Below are 16,119 nucleotides of genomic sequence, written 5' to 3' on the forward strand. Positions count from 1 at the left end.
ACTCAAATCTTTGAAATAAACAATAAAATTCATTCTCAACTAAAGTATTTAAAAGAAATACTCACAAATTTATAAGTAAATTTATATGAATAAAGTATTCTTAATTGAATAAAATCAATAGAATACCTTTGATTAAATTAACCAATCGTTTCTTTATGATTGAATTTCAAAAATACTTGTAAATATTGAAAGTATTACGAAGTCGATGGCCGTCTACATCATCCTTACTGCACTTATTACTTATAATTTTCGATTATTTTATTATGGAATTATTGTATTTAAGTCGTACAATGAAGATTTTAATATATCTTTTTCGGTATAGATAGATAGTTGGTACTGACACAATGAATCTATGCGTGTATGTGCGACAATTATTAACAAATAACGTTAAGGTCGTAAGTTGTCGATAAATTTTATATTCGGATACCTCTTAGGTGCAGATTCAGAGAAATTATTTTATACGAATCTTTATGAGATGAAGGCATGAAGATGGAAGATAATAAGATGCACGGAGAGGTATATAAGAAAAAAAAAAATTAAATCGAACGAAATAAATTTTAATAAAAAAAAAAAAAAAAAAAAAAAAAATTGTATGATAAATATGACAGTTATGATAAAGAAATATTTATTGAAAAGATCAATTTGAATGTTGTAAAAGCAAAACATAATTCAATTAATACCCCTAAATGTCAACAACAACAACAAAAAAAAGACATATGACATGGTAATTGTAACAGATACTGTACGTATATATTTATTATAAATATTATTTGATTAAAATGAACGAACATTTCCACGAGGAAACTTTCCTAAGAAATTTCATTAAGTGTAGGACATTTAGATTTACACAAAACTTCTGAATATACACGGATCGTATAATTATAAAATCATAATTAAAATATCAACACGTAATGCTTCGTAATGTTTCGATAAAATTACAAATATATCGTAGCCTTATTTAAATTGGAATAAAAAATATTGTTTATAAGAAAAATAAAATAATTCAACAAGATTAATCAGAAGATGGGCGATTCGTCGTTAGTTTAAATAAATTCCTGGAATTTTACGGTATTCGAGAATTTGAAATCGGCAAAGTCGAGAGCCAATGGGCTTAGACATTTACTAACCATACGAAAAATGTAGCGCTAGTAACCCGAGGTGTAGTGATGCTGCTCGTACAACTAACTATATTCTATTCTCATGAACTTAAGTAAATCATTGCGCCTACTTTCCGTTGTGCTTACGATGCAGACATTGTTTATACTAATATTATGATAATTGTAGGATAAGAAGTTAAAGCTTTAAAGAAAAGACCTTAAAGAGTACTGACTTTTATTATCTTTCAATAATATTATTTTGCGCTGTTACAATGTCAAGAACAGGAACAAAATTAGATTCAAAGAAAGTTGTAAGTTTATCTAAGGATAATTATTTTTCTGCCAAGTTCATTTGCATTATGCGACGTAATTTTTCCATTAGTATTTCTATGAATTAATATTAATTATGAACATTTCAGAATTCAGAGCTATTTACACTTACTTATGGGGCATTGGTCGCTCAATTATTAAAAGACTATGAACATATCGATGATGTGAATAAACAATTAGAGCGAATGGGATACAATATGGGTATTCGTTTGATAGAGGATTTTTTAGCTCGCACAGGTTCGGGTAGATGTTATGACTTTAAAGACACGGCGGATAAAATTCAGACTGGGTTTAAAATATTTTTGGGTATCACGCCAGTAATAAATAATTGGAGCGTAGCAGGGGACGAATTCTCTTTATGTTTTGAAGCAAATCCGTTAACCGAATTTGTAGAATTACCAGATGACTGCTTAAATTTGAAATATTGTAATATATTGCCTGGGGTATTAAGAGGTGCTTGTGAAATGGTACAGATGGAAATTGCTGCATGGTTTGTCCAAGATCAATTAAAAAGTGGTAACGTCACAGAATTAAGAGTAAAATTTATAAAGAGACTGGAAGATGCTATACCAGCAGGCGAAGATTAATGTAAATTTAAGTAATTTAATAAATAAGATGAGTTTATAGTTATTATACATATTGTATTGTTTATCAAGTGAAAGATATAAAACAGATGTGTTACAATAATTACTTATACTTAACTTTAACTGTATGTGTATCAAATTTTAAATTAAATTCATTAAATCAAGCTTATAGGTAATTGGTAAGAAAGAATATTATTTGCAAAATTCCAGAAGCTGAACTATACTACCAAACTGTACGCAAAATTGAGAAATTATAAGTTATTTACATTAAATATATGTAAAGTATAAGCATTCTTCCTTTGTTAATACTTATATGTTAATAATAATTTTGTATATTTATAATTTTCTTTCTTTCTTTTATAACGTATCAATAACATTAATAAAAAGTGAAATTATAATTAATAATTAAAATACTAATCTATGAAAGATTTAAGTATATAATTCATAAAATACATAATAATTATACATATTATACAGAAGAATGTATGTTTAATTACAAATAATACAATTTAATTTAAGCCTTAATAATAATTTTAAGCGATGGCTGTAATACAATATGCTTTTAAATTACATTATTCGTGTATGAAAATTATCAATGTATGAAGTTAATATGTTGATTAATTAAAAATTTATTATACATGTTTTTATGGTAGGGTATAGTTTTAGTAAAAGTCATGCATCTGATGATTATATCATATATATATATCTTAATCTTTTATTCTGAAGGTTTAATCAATTTATGAAATTCTAATAATGGAATTGAAATTGGAAAACAAAAATAATTTTTTATATAATCTATATATTATATGAAATGATTTTTTTTTTAAACCTTTTCAAAGCAATAAGTAAATTTATCAAAATATTGTACAATGCCCTTTAATTTTTAAATGTAAATTTAAAGAAAATTTAAAAATTCATTATTAAAATTTTTTATATTTTAGTAATCCTCCAATTTTTTTTTTTTTACCTTTTGACACGGAACAAAAAGAGTAGAGTTGTGTATTTAAAAATTAAAAAGTATAAAGTGTGAAACAATACTTGTAACATAAGTTCAATAAAAATTGTAACTTGTATTAGTAAAATCTATTTATATTTATAACAAGTTGATGAAGCATAATTATAGAATGTTCTGCTCGTAGTGAAATATTATAAATATTGTATTAATGTGTAGGATAGTTCATGATGTAAGCTTGAAAATTACTTTGCTATGGAAAATATTGCTTTATACTTTATTTTAGTTATAGTATAAAAATTATAATGTATTATATAAATTCATGTTCAAGCTCAATTAATAAAATAATTTTAACAGTATACATATAAATATACATCATATATGTTGTACCTTCATTAAAAGGATTTATTTCTCATTTAAATGATTTTAAATTATGCTTATAAAATCTATTCATTTATATTGTCTAATAAAAATTGAATTATTATAATAAACTTGCCTAATGCGTACAAATTCTATTTGTAAAACTGTATTTTATAAATATTACGTACGATAATGAGAAAGAATATTTTCTTAAGATCTTAAACTAGAAAATTATTATATTATGATTAGTTACATTGTTTATATTATAGTTTAATTTTTAATGGTATGATAGACATTTGATTAAAGTTTTTATCAAGCATATATAAATTATAGATTACTTGACAAGTGATTTTTGTTCATAGTTACATTAAATACTATGCGACTTATTCTTCATAAATGTAGTAGGTAACCTTTTTAATTAAACTATTGTGTGAGAAATGAATTGCAACATTTTCTATTTTTCTTACAATAAAATACGAAGAGATAATAATTACTCATAGAATGTTTAAATAAACTGCATATGTACTCTTAAATACAGATTTATTAGAAATATTTTTTACAAGATCTAAAAATAAATTATAATAAAAACAAATACTAGAGAAAATTTATTACTATATACTATATGAGATACATAGTAAAAGAAATAAGTTATTTTAACATAGATAATTATTATCAATTAAAATATTTCGTGTAAATTATCTGCTATAACTAAATCATATAAATGGAGTTGATAATAGAAAGCTTTTTCAAATGTGGTTTAATATAATAGTGAGGCTAAACAATTTCTAATATATATTAAAAATATCGTATATCTATATATATATATATATATATATATATATATATATTTTTTATAGTCAATTTTATCATAATAAATTAATATTATACATTTTATACTTATAATTTTATATAACTTGAAGCATAATAACAATTAAAAAAATTAATGAATTACATTCATTTCATTTTAATAGAAATGACAATAAAGGAAAAGTGATGAATTTAAGAAAACAAGTAATATTTATAAAATGAAAATTCATTCTTTTTTTTTCCATGTAAACTTTGCTCGTACATTGGGAATATCTGGAGTTAATGAAGTTAATGCAGTAGTACTTGAAGTTTTAGGATGAGAAAATGGACATCCTGGTTTCATACAATATGGATGATACTTGCATTGTAATGGAGGATGTGAAAACATGCAGCCCAATTTTGTGCACGATGAACCAAATTTACATTTTGGATGTTTATAGGCACATTTCTCACCAAATTTACAGGCAGGAAAAGAGCTGAAAAAATTACATAATTTTTTTCGTTCATTGGTTAATATTCAGTTTAAAGGAGTTGTGAAGTTAAATCAGATAAAATAGTCACCTGCACATAACTTCAGGATGATAATAGGCACATTTTATGCCTAATGTACAATTTGGCCAATATCGACATTTTTCATTTGATTTATCAGCAACGGTTGTAATAACCGAACTTATGAGAGGTCGTTTATCGATACCTAAATAACGAAATTCAACCAATAATTATAAAATGAAGGAAAATTACACGTATAAATAAAATTATTCAATGTTAGTTTTTATTTAAAAAAAAAAAAAAAATCCATTCGAATACTCACGAAGTACCGAATTGACTGTAGAAGCTAGTGTCGGTTTGTCTTCCGGTGTACTCGAACGAGATCTAGTATAAACTATAGGACTTAATTTTCTTTTTCTTTTGCAAGGATTTTCTTCGAGTCTAAGATTTTCTGCATTATCATTTCCATTACTTTCAATTTTCGGTTCAATATATTCAATTTCTGTATCATCGTTTAATTCGTGATCTTCATTCGTGTCATGATCTTCATTAATGTAATGAGCTTTATTTATATCGTCATCGTGCTCGTCAATTATTCGATCGTTTTCAATGTGAGATCTATATTGACTGTTACCCAGAGCCAATTCGTCATCTTCATTTACCTATAATCATCGTATGTTAAGCTTCGTCATACAGTTAGTAAAAATCTGTATAGTATTAAAAAATATTTGCCTCCATTTCTATACGTTCTTCATCATCAGAATTTCTTTCTTTGAGGATATTATTGTTATATCCATTTAACGTAACTAAAAACTTTTGTTTATCATCGCTTCTTTTGAACAATGATTTTACCATATCTAAATGCTCTTCCGTTACAACTTGCGATGAATCTATAAATGCTGAATTATTTGAAGTATTTTTAAATTAAAAATTAAAATTAAATAAAACTAAATATACTCACGAGGTTTGGATGAACTAATTATATCAGGATTAGTAAGTTCGATTTGAATTTTTTCCATAACAAGTCGTTTCTTTGAATTTAAATTTACTGAAAGTATTTTGCCTTGCCAAGGATCGCGCATCACTTTAATTTTATTTACAAATTTTTGTTCCTAAAAATGTAATTCTTTAATTATAATATTTAATAATAACAATAACAATATCATGTATAAATATATATATATATATATATATATATATATATATATATATATATTTCATTATCAGTTTTTATAAAGATGTGATTGTAGTATTATATTTTATTAATGTTACGTTATAATTATATTTTTAAATCTTACTTTTAAGCAAGGATCTAATTTCTTTTGCATTACTACCGATTGATTTGCTTCGGCCACTGCTCTTAACAACAGAGACTGCGTAGCCCGTTTTAAAGACGGCTGAAGTGGTTTCAATGGTCTTGGAGTGACGATAATTTTACTTGAAACTTTGCATGCATCCTCATCATCAATTTTCTCCAATTCTTCTTTCTTTGCGTCTACATTTGAATCGCTTTGCTTCTTTAATTCAATATTCTTTTGTTTTTGTTTTTGCATTTGGTGTTTTTTAACATCAATTACATGAGATTTAAGAGACGTATTAATAACAGAATCATCATCTTCCTCAGGAAAATTCTTATCATTTTGAGGTTTTTGAGAAGGTCTAAATACTGCATCCGACAGTGCACTATTCTGCTGCCTTTTTCTTACTCCTAATCTACTTTTTACATTACTAATTCTAGGTTTGCTTACTTTAATGGAATTGCAGGATTTTAAGAGAGGTTCATCTTGTTTATGAATACCAAGACGAGACTTTACCGTTCCCCACTTATTACTTAGTCTTTCTTTATTTTTTAAATCTCCAATTTTATTGGATTTACCAGTTTTTAAATTACTACTAAATTGATTCTTGTTAGTTTTACTTTGTTCAGTTCTAGCATCTTCGTTTCGTTGTTTTCTTCGTTCTACAATTTTATTCTGACTCACGCTGCTTCTCTGACTACTCGTTTCATTTCTTCCAACGTGTAAATGATTTTTGTTTAATGCGCTTCTAATATCACTGCTTGGTTTAGTATCTAAATCGGATTTTTTTGCAGGAGGAATAACACCAAGCCTAGTTTTAATAGAAATAACCGAAGTTATTTTTGGTTTATTAATAGATGATTTTAATTTATTTTCATCTTTATTATTGAGATCGTCAGATAGTTTTAAACGCTTAGTAGCTTGAGTATTCTTTTCGTTTGAAATATCATCAGGATTTAAGCTATGCTTCAAATTTTGAATCGAGGACTCGTTACTTTTTTCAGACACATCGACACGAGGGTACTTAAAGGACGCTACTTTTTTATCATTATTTAAAGGCTTAGTAGATGCTGAAACCGTAGATGTAACAGTGTCTTTTTTTTCTACATTATTTGCAATATTTCCATAATTAGTAGTTGAATGAAGTGGGTTTTTCTTCTTCTGTGATTTATCTTCATGAACTATATCTTTCAATCCAATTTTATTATCATTTTCATTCAATAATGTTAAATCGCCTACAAGCTCTTCAAATTCTCTGTCTCTATCAACTTTTGTTATAACTTCCTTATCTAATACGGACTTAGATTGATCTTCTACTTTAATTTTTTTCTTATCTTTTTCCTCTTTAACAACGACCGACGATCCAACTTCTTTATTACTCTTTTTTTTCACGGTAACTTTTTGTAATTTTTTTAATACCTGATCATGCAACCAATTGACAAACGGTTCCGTACTGTCTTCCAAAAATAAATGCAAATCTTCGTTCATCTGCTGTCGAGATTTCTTGTTTACAACCATCACTAAAATATAATCTGGCAGTTCTTCGTCGTAACGTACACCCAATTCAAGTAACTTAGCTCGAATGGCGCTCTGAAAATTAATTTGCATTAACATACAAAATTATGATTGCATAAATAATGTTTAAAAACATTTTTGCATGCTTTTCTGAGATATCGGTATTTTTATTGTCAAATTAATGAAATAAACATAAAGAATATAACAATGTGTACTTGAATAATACAATTAACAGCGCACATCATGATTTTGATAAAATAAGAGAAACAAACATAATTAAATATAAATAGACGTAATCATACAAAAATAAAGACATAATTATATACCCTTAACTGATTCGTGATTTCGATACCACGTATATCCATTTTGATAATAATTATATTGTTAGACTGTTAAAAAAAATTTTTCAATTGACTTCTTTGTATTTAAAATTCTTACATTCGAGCATTATTAAAATCTCACAACAGAAAAATTCCTCCTAGATTATTCGCCATGTTTATTATACCAGATGTATTACTGCTTGACTATCTCGAAAGGGCTTATTTTCAATGACCTTATGTGCATATCATAATGTAATTTTGAAAACGGAGCCTGAAGATATAATATAAAAAAAAAAAAAAAAAAAAAAAAAAAAAAAAAAAAAGAAAAGAAAAAGAAAAGAAAAAGAAAGTAAACAATTATGTTAATTAAGGCGGGAAGACTTCAAATTTTTATTTGAACGAACATTAATTAGATAGTAGCATACATTTTTAATTAATAACAAGTGCAGAATAAAGGATTTACGATATTATCGTAATTGCAATTAATTAATTAAGGAAGGAAGGAGTTTATGTAGTTTAGGGAGAATTATGAAAAATCATAAAGGAAATTAGAACAATTTTAAAGAATTAGATAAAGCACAATAATTCGTTTAGATTGAGATTTTTCGAATAAAACATAATATCAAAAATGGCAGCATTAAACAATTATACAAAAATATATTATAATGCATTGTGAGATTATTATAAGCTTTTTAAAAATTTCGAAGATAAATAATGATTTTAATAGTTTTTTTTTTCTTATAAAATTCTAACGCTTGGCATGTAAAAATAATTGCATCGGTAATATTAAAGCAATCAAGCCTTATAACAATGTGATAATATCATTTGTTTAAGTATTTTATCGTTCGACGAAGCTGAAAGGAAATTGGATTACATGCATAAATAATTCACATCGTTATACGTTATTCTTCTTCTTCTTCTTCTTCTTCTTCTTCTTCTTCTTCTTCTTCTTCTTCTTCTTCTTCTTCTTCTTCTTCTTCTTCTTCTTCTTCTTCTTCTTCTTCTTCTTATTCTTCTTCATATTATTATTATTATTATTATTATTATTATTATTATTATTAATGATATTATTAATATACATTTTAGTAATTACAATTTATTTACAAATTTTTTCACTTACACGATTAATTTATACACTTGTTATTACTACAAAATCTTTTATCGATATTATCTCCGATGAATTACATTTTTTTTTTTATTTTTTATTTATTTTTTTTTTTTATTATATTATATTCGATAATATGAGCTAATTAAAGCTAAGTGTAAATTCAATCGATAGGCATAATTGAAACCAAAATAATATCCACGATGTTAAACTTGATCAGAATACTACACATTGAGTATAAGTTCGAGCTTGGAGATTATAGTCAGGAAAAAAAGCAATTCAGTGTGTACTTTTCCAACTGTGCAAATAAGTGTGCAATTCGTCAAGCCATGACTTTGGTAAGGCACTTGAGTTTATTTAATTAAGTAATGTGATAAATTAGCGAATATTGACACTCAATTGCGCAAGGACGGTAAAAAAAAAAAGGGTGCGATCGACAATAAAGGAGCGCCGCAACTAAACCAATTTCTTATCCCTGTACAGCGCAACTATATACGTTTTTAAATATCATTATATTCTCTTATACATAAACATCACATGATATATAGTGAATTTAATAGTGCGCATTAAGTAACTTAATTTTCGTCAACTATAATTTATTAATTATACGTTATCGAAATTTTTTAATTTTTTAATGACGCTGTTTTATATTTGTTCAGAAAATAATTTATAACGCAATAAATTAAGCCAATCGGGTAATAAAATTGGAAAAAAATTCGTTTCCTATTTATCGATATATTAATCAACAATTTTATACAATTATGGATTGAGCGATACTCGAATTACAACATAGTTAATACAAAATTTCGAGCTTACAAAGATACTCTTATCTGAAATTCTTTACATTTCCTAATCCTCTAGGTATTAAAATGCATTATACATTTCAAATAGAATCTTATTTATTTAAACTAATTTAAATAAACTAAAATTTAATAATCATAAGAATTTGGCTTGTATACAAGTTTTTTAGCACCCGTGATTTATTCTCTATAATAAGAAAGAAATCCTAAATAATAAATACTTGCTATGAAAATTATATGCTCGTTATATAATTTTTAAATATAAATCCTTGTATATGAAGTACTATACAATAATATAATGATTAGGACGTACTATTATTGTAAGAATGCGAGGGTGAAGAATAATCTAGTTGTAGAATAGAGATACATAAGAAAGGCGAATAGGGTCGGTAGGATTCTGCGGATCGACTTTGTCTCATACTCAAATTATTATTAAGAATTAATTTTTTCTTCTTCTTTTTATGCTAAGTATCATCTTGGCTTACCACTTTAACGAAATAATTATTTTATATTATTAATTTTTGATAATATCACCATAAGATCGTACATACATTCTTCAATATCATATTATCAATGTAAAATATTATATTATAATTAATATTACAGCTACAGTACATTAAAAAAAAAAAAAAAAAAAAAAAAAAAAAAAAAAATCAAATGCTAGATAAATAATATCATATCTATCAATTTCAAAGATCATTATCTTTCATCATATTCTATTGAAAGCGGGTAAAATTTCATAAAGTTATCTACTTGCTGCTGAGTCGGATAAATCATAAAGAAAAATCGAATTCTAAATTTATGATAGTAATTTAATTCGTATAAGTATATAAGAGGATAAGTGTCCTTTTTTTTTTTTTTTTTTTTTTTTTTTTTTTTTTTTTGCAATAAAAATTTTAATTATATAATATTACTTTGCCGATGCGACCTATTGGAATTTTCCAGCTAAGTAATACTCGACTAAATGCCAGGAATTGTCATGAGTGATTAAAAGATTGTTCGTGAAAAATTTCTTGAAATACAGAATTTAATTATATAAAAAAAAAAAAAAAAAAAAAAAAAAAAAGTTATTTAAATAATTCGTGGTTACTGGGCGAGAGACATCAAACACGAATTCACGGTACCGTACCGTATTAGCCAAACTCCCGGATGACCTTCTCATTAGATATACGAGTGGAAATTAAAATGCACACCATGAATGTAAAAGTTTTAAAGTTTTTCTAATTCTTAAAATGAGCACTTTCCGTTTGAGATCTTTCGGATCGCATAATGATGGGCCATTACGTATAGATTACGATTATCAAAGTATGGCGCTATTATGCACAAAGCTACTATTCTAGAATAAGCATTTATTTTTCGACCTTCCAGCAAATTTCATAACCGACGAATTAGCTTACTCAAACCTCACAAGATAGTAGTTAGAAAATAAAATCATTCTGCCTTTGCATCGAGTTAGGTGAGAAAGTAATATATTGATGTAATACCGTCGTCGGTCATTAAGCGCAGGAGAGTAATACAAGTAGTTTTACAGTAATTTTAAGTCCTGTGTATTTTAGAAAATTCATTTATATTTGATGCTGATGTGTTAAAACTTTGTATCCGACTGCTCACTACTTTATGCTCAAGTTATAAATGATATCATTTGTTAATTACGAAGAAAGTTGTCAAGAAATTTTTGTCTTTTTGGAAAGTGCAAAAATGAAGAGAATTTATGATGTTAATTCATATACGGCAGACAATGAATATTAAAAAACTTTTTTATAATTACAACTTAAGCTATAAAATTATATGCCTACATGACATGTAGCTTTAATTTAAATCTTAAAAATATTTTTTTTATTTCTTACTAAATTTTGATGTATTATGTTGGTAATTACTTATCGTAGTTTACATCTATTCCAATACTTGGAACAATTAGAATCAGCACTTTCTTGTATTTCTTGTCTATTTATTGCGTAAATATAACTCGGATAAGCTCGATTAATTTCTGAAAATTATACAGTTTAGCATATTCATGAAATAATTTAAAAAATTGTACTGAAAATTTTTTTACCCAGGTCAGTCGATCATTAGCAAATTTACTTCTATAAGAATTAAGCGAGGATAACCATTTAAGTGCTTAATCACAATATCACCCCTTTTTTAAAAACAAATTTTAAATTAAAAATAAAATATTGTAAAATCTTTCGACTATACTCGCTCTAATTTCAATCCAATATATTATTATATAAATTTTCTAAACAATTCGTTTGCAATAAAATATTAATTGAAAGAAAAATTGCTTCAACATACTCTACATCTACTTCAACACACGTTTATAAATTAATTACAATTAAATTGCTTTTTAATTAATCTTGTATTTTGTCTATTACTCGTAAACTAAGATTCATTGGATTTTCATTTTTAACTTTTATAAATTGATATAGCATCTCGTTATAAACTAATTAATTTATCACATAAAATCACTTAAAATAATTAACATGGTTTATAAACCATAACCATAAACCATTATTGCATATCGATAATGCATCCAAGTAATCGTGTATGTATATAGATAAAATACAAGATCCGAAACATAAATTTGCTCCTATTGGCATAATCAACAGTTATATAATATTAAAAGAATTGTTTTTAAATTTGGTTTAACTTTGGTAACTTTAAACCACCAACGGTATTACCAACTAACTATTTGTAAAAATATTTAACAACCATTAAAATTAACGTATAATTAATAATGCAAATTTAATAAATTTTTTTCTACGTAGTGAATATAGTTCTTTGGCTGTTATCAATTAATGTAACCATTAGGATGTTTCATTTGCCATTTCCATGTATCAGCACCTAAAAGACAATCGACTGTCACAATATATTATAATAAAAAAAAATAAAATAAATAAATATATATATATATATATATATATATATATATATATATATTTCAAAACAAATATTTTCTATAAATATAAATTAATAACAATGAATAGTATTCTTAAGTAGTAAACAAGTTCATAAGTTTTTATGAATATCTGTCACATTACTATCAGTTCATTATGTTTTAATTAATAAAGTTAATTAGTTGTTATTTAAAAGATATGATATAATTAAACATTGTCAAAATAGGTTCAGCGTATAATTTTTTAATCTATATTTTACATTATCGTTTATTTTAATCTTATCATTAAAACGTTACCTAAATTGATTTTCACAATAAATTAAAAATATTAAAAACACTTTATTTTATCCGAATTGAAGATTTATCTAATTTATTTAATATTGTAAGGGAATTAAAGAATTCGAATGTATATCAATTTAAACTAAAAAACTTACACATATCGTCAATATTTTTTTCGGCGACCCAATTTAATAAATCTTTTGCTAAAGTTGCATCAGCATAACTTTCTGCTATATCACCCGGTCTTCGTTTAACTATTTTATACGGAATTTGTTTTTTAGAAGCTTTTTCAAAGGCATGTATTACTTCAAAAACTGAATAGCCTTTGCCACTTCCGAGATTAATAGCCTTGAAACAAAGAGGATTTTCATTTTTTTGATAAATCAAGGCTTTAACATGACCAGATGCTAAATCGACAATATGAATGTAATCTCGTACTCCTGAAAGGAAGTAAAACATACTCGATATCTAATCTCATTTCCTGTAGATATATTGTACTTTAAATGATTTACCAGTTCCATCTATAGTATCGTAGTCATCGCCATAAATAGAAAGGAAATCTCTCTTTCCTACAGAAACTTGGGCAATGTAAGGCATTAAATTGTTTGGAATACCACTTGGGTCTTCTCCAATTTCTCCAGATGGATGTGCTCCAACTGGATTAAAGTATCTTAATGATATAACGGACCAATTCTACGAATGAAATTAATTAATTGTCAATTAAGAAACGAATATAAAATAATATTTATAATTTGAAATTTATTAAATATCGTTTGTTTATAAGTATATAATAAATACAATATTAAAATCAATTCTAACTTTAAACATATAAACAATCCCAATGTAATGTAAAATAATGGTTATATAAAATATTATTTACTATTTACTATTTACATTTTTCGTTAAAATATAAACTATTAGTAATTTTTATCAATTTACAAGCTACAATACCTTATCCGAATTACAAAGGTCCTTTAAAATTTCTTCCACCATAAATTTAGTCTTTCCATATGGATTTGTGCAATTTCCAGTTTCCATATTTTCAGTCAAAGGCAGTTGTTCAGGTACACCATATACTGTAGCACTGCTTGAATAGATAAATCTTTTAACATTGTTTTCTCTCATGACTTCTAAAAGATTTAACGTTCCTCCAAGATTTATTTTATAATACTCTAATGGTATTGTGCACGATTCGCCCACTGCTTTCAAGGCAGCAAAATGTATAACACAGAAGAATTTGTGCTAAAGATTAAAAATATATAAGTGCATGACTTCATTGTATTTATTTAGATATTAATAAGATTATTTTTTAACGACATTATTAATTACCTTCTGAAAAATATCACTTAACAGTTTCTTATTTAAAATATCACAATAAATAAATGTGACTTGTTTATTTGTTAATTTTTCTATTCTAGAAATACTTTCAGGCTTTACACTACTTTTTCCTGAAATACATTATCATATTAAGGATAATTATTTCAATTATCATGCCACTGCGTTTTGACATTAGAATTCAAATAAATTCTATAAATAACTTTCGAATAAATATCAATATAGAAAATACAAAATTTCTTACCTTGAAAAGCGTTACTAAGGTTGTCAATAACCACCACCTGAAAGTCAGCATTAAGTAGTTCCAAAACCGTATGTGAACCAATATAACCAGCACCTCCCGTTACCAGAATGTTTTCTGTTTGATCAGCCATATTACTTCTGTTTTCTAAGTAATTGTTTACTATTCAATAGTTAGTATAATAGTCTACAAAACATTAGTTCAAATATTTTTGCAGTGTTAGTAATAAATGCATGCTAAAGTATATTTAGTACAATTTCAAACTTGGAAAAATGACATTAACAATTAATTTCTAACTGCCCTTTATCGTACAAAAACTATTTTGAATATTTAAGAATAAAAGAATATAGTTTAAAATGTTAGTCGACAATTTAATCAATATTTTTATCTAAATGGAATACAAATTTAAATACAAAGTGACAATAAAACTAACCTCTTTGAATGTAAAGCGTAGCTGAAATGGCTTTATCTTGTTGAAAGATCGACGATAATATTTCATTTTGCCGTGGCAATATTACGTAAGCTTTAACGTCATCAAGTATCATTCAATAAGTTCTGATTTATGTTCATACGTGCTTTGCACATTAAATTTACACAAGCAAATGCAATGACACTTCATAAAATGAACAAATTTATATGTATTCGAATGTGTATTGACATTGCAGTCCTTTACCCTTTAAACTTATGTTTTACAATTTATTTTATTACGAAATGTCTTATTATAATAAAAAAGTCGATCAAATTACATGTGAAATATCTTTTATTATATTTAATCATATTTAATGAAAACATTTGTAATTTTGCTTTATCAAAATTTTGCATTTTTGCGCCATTTGTAATCGTGTCGACTTATCGTTCCAACATTTCGAGATATTCTAGAGGATAAAATTTTGAAATGTTACGTTTGCTTGCATTTTTGTTACAATGACAGCATTGAATTTAACTTAAAAACGCAAATGCACAGATATTTATATTTTCATCACGTATGACGTTAATAAATAATTTCAAATAAATTGAACGTAAGATAATTTATATGTACATATATTTGTTTATTTGAGCTGTAATCAATCTTTAGGGTTATGTTTATGAATTACATTTTTATTCTGAAATTTATGAAATTTTACTTTTATTTTGTAGATTTTTCGTTAAATAGTAATTGTTTAATATTAAATAGTAAAGCAGGCAAAAATATTGAATATACCAAAAGGGATAAGTAGTTCTGAATAGAATAGATTACATATGTCTAGCAGGGGAGCCACCCCCTTTAAAAAAAAGGGGTATGTCACCCCTTTTCCTATAAAAAAAAGGGTAGCTGTTAAAAAGGGTTGCTTAGGAGCACAAGTTTTGACTACTTTTTTATTTGTACAAGAAATATATTTCTTCAGTATAACATTGTAAAATATAAGGATAAATGCTTAAGGATATGATATAATATTATTTTATATTTTATGAAATATAATTTTACTACAATTTTTTCTAAATTATATCCATTACAAGTATTTAGTTAAATAAAAATTTGGTAAATGACAATTCTTTTTCTACTTTGTAGGTAAAATTCAAAGGGTACACCCCTCCAATAACAGATTTAGAATATAATAAAAGAGTGCCGAAGGCAAAGGATAAACGGAGATGGAACTTCTAGATCTACATCTCTTTCTAACCACTCCGAGAGCAACTCTTCGGCATCAGATCAGCCAATGGCAGCTACGAGCTC

The 16,119-nt window shown here is 25.8% G+C and overlaps 3 protein-coding genes across 6 annotated transcripts; 1 reads left to right on the forward strand and 2 right to left on the reverse strand.

Moving 5' to 3' along the window:
- The first annotated feature begins 1,190 nt into the window (after nucleotides 1-1,190).
- Bet3 (blocked early in transport 3) lies at nucleotides 1,191-2,296 on the forward strand. The gene is made up of 2 exons (XM_011498212.1): nucleotides 1,191-1,408; nucleotides 1,517-2,296. Exons 1-2 carry the CDS (start codon nucleotides 1,370-1,372, stop codon nucleotides 2,012-2,014), a joined length of 537 nt encoding a protein of 178 aa, XP_011496514.1. The 5' UTR covers nucleotides 1,191-1,369; the 3' UTR covers nucleotides 2,015-2,296.
- Nucleotides 2,297-4,321: 2,025 nt separating this feature from the next.
- Nucleotides 4,322-8,947, reverse strand: Nab2 (Nuclear polyadenosine RNA-binding 2). 4 transcript variants are annotated; one of them, XM_011498216.1, is made up of 7 exons: nucleotides 7,759-7,999; nucleotides 5,918-7,507; nucleotides 5,581-5,731; nucleotides 5,352-5,518; nucleotides 4,942-5,281; nucleotides 4,692-4,824; nucleotides 4,322-4,606 (listed from the first exon to the last, which is right to left on the reverse strand). In XM_011498216.1, exons 1-7 carry the CDS (start codon nucleotides 7,795-7,797, stop codon nucleotides 4,357-4,359), a joined length of 2,670 nt encoding a protein of 889 aa, XP_011496518.1. In that variant the 5' UTR covers nucleotides 7,798-7,999; the 3' UTR covers nucleotides 4,322-4,356. The 4 variants fall into 4 exon arrangements, with proteins under 4 accessions (XP_011496518.1, XP_011496516.1, XP_011496517.1 ...); XM_011498214.1 differs by lacking the exons at nucleotides 4,322-4,606; nucleotides 7,759-7,999 and adding an exon at nucleotides 8,873-8,947 and having other exon boundaries at nucleotides 4,611-4,824; XM_011498215.1 differs by lacking the exon at nucleotides 4,322-4,606 and having other exon boundaries at nucleotides 4,611-4,824; nucleotides 7,871-7,997.
- Nucleotides 8,948-12,156: 3,209 nt separating this feature from the next.
- Nucleotides 12,157-15,016, reverse strand: Gale (UDP-galactose 4'-epimerase). The gene is made up of 7 exons (XM_011498217.1): nucleotides 14,839-15,016; nucleotides 14,409-14,552; nucleotides 14,159-14,277; nucleotides 13,781-14,071; nucleotides 13,342-13,522; nucleotides 12,985-13,269; nucleotides 12,157-12,498 (listed from the first exon to the last, which is right to left on the reverse strand). Exons 1-7 carry the CDS (start codon nucleotides 14,948-14,950, stop codon nucleotides 12,446-12,448), a joined length of 1,185 nt encoding a protein of 394 aa, XP_011496519.1. The 5' UTR covers nucleotides 14,951-15,016; the 3' UTR covers nucleotides 12,157-12,445.
- Between the last annotated feature and the right edge of the window lie 1,103 nt (nucleotides 15,017-16,119).

This window comes from Ceratosolen solmsi, unplaced genomic scaffold (genome assembly GCF_000503995.2).
Source record: "Ceratosolen solmsi marchali unplaced genomic scaffold, CerSol_1.0 scaffold14, whole genome shotgun sequence".
Lineage (NCBI taxonomy): Eukaryota > Metazoa > Arthropoda > Insecta > Hymenoptera > Agaonidae > Ceratosolen > Ceratosolen solmsi.

Coding starts and splice junctions, on each gene's coding strand:
- Bet3 (XM_011498212.1), top strand. CDS start 1,370: ATGTCAAGAACAGGAACAAAATTAGATTCAAAGAAAGTT. Junction 1,409..1,516: donor AATTAGATTCAAAGAAAGTT/GTAAGTTTATCT, acceptor TGAACATTTCAG/AATTCAGAGCTATTTACACT.
- Nab2 (XM_011498216.1), bottom strand. CDS start 7,797: ATGGATATACGTGGTATCGAAATCACGAATCAGTTAAGG. Junction 5,282..5,351: donor AAGAACGTATAGAAATGGAG/GCAAATATTTTT, acceptor CGATGATTATAG/GTAAATGAAGATGACGAATT. Junction 4,825..4,941: donor TACAGTCAATTCGGTACTTC/GTGAGTATTCGA, acceptor TTCGTTATTTAG/GTATCGATAAACGACCTCTC.
- Gale (XM_011498217.1), bottom strand. CDS start 14,950: ATGATACTTGATGACGTTAAAGCTTACGTAATATTGCCACGGCAAAAT. Junction 14,553..14,838: donor TACGCTTTACATTCAAAGAG/GTTAGTTTTATT, acceptor ACAATTACTTAG/AAAACAGAAGTAATATGGCT. Junction 12,499..12,984: donor AAAAAATATTGACGATATGT/GTAAGTTTTTTA, acceptor ATTGTCTTTTAG/GTGCTGATACATGGAAATGG.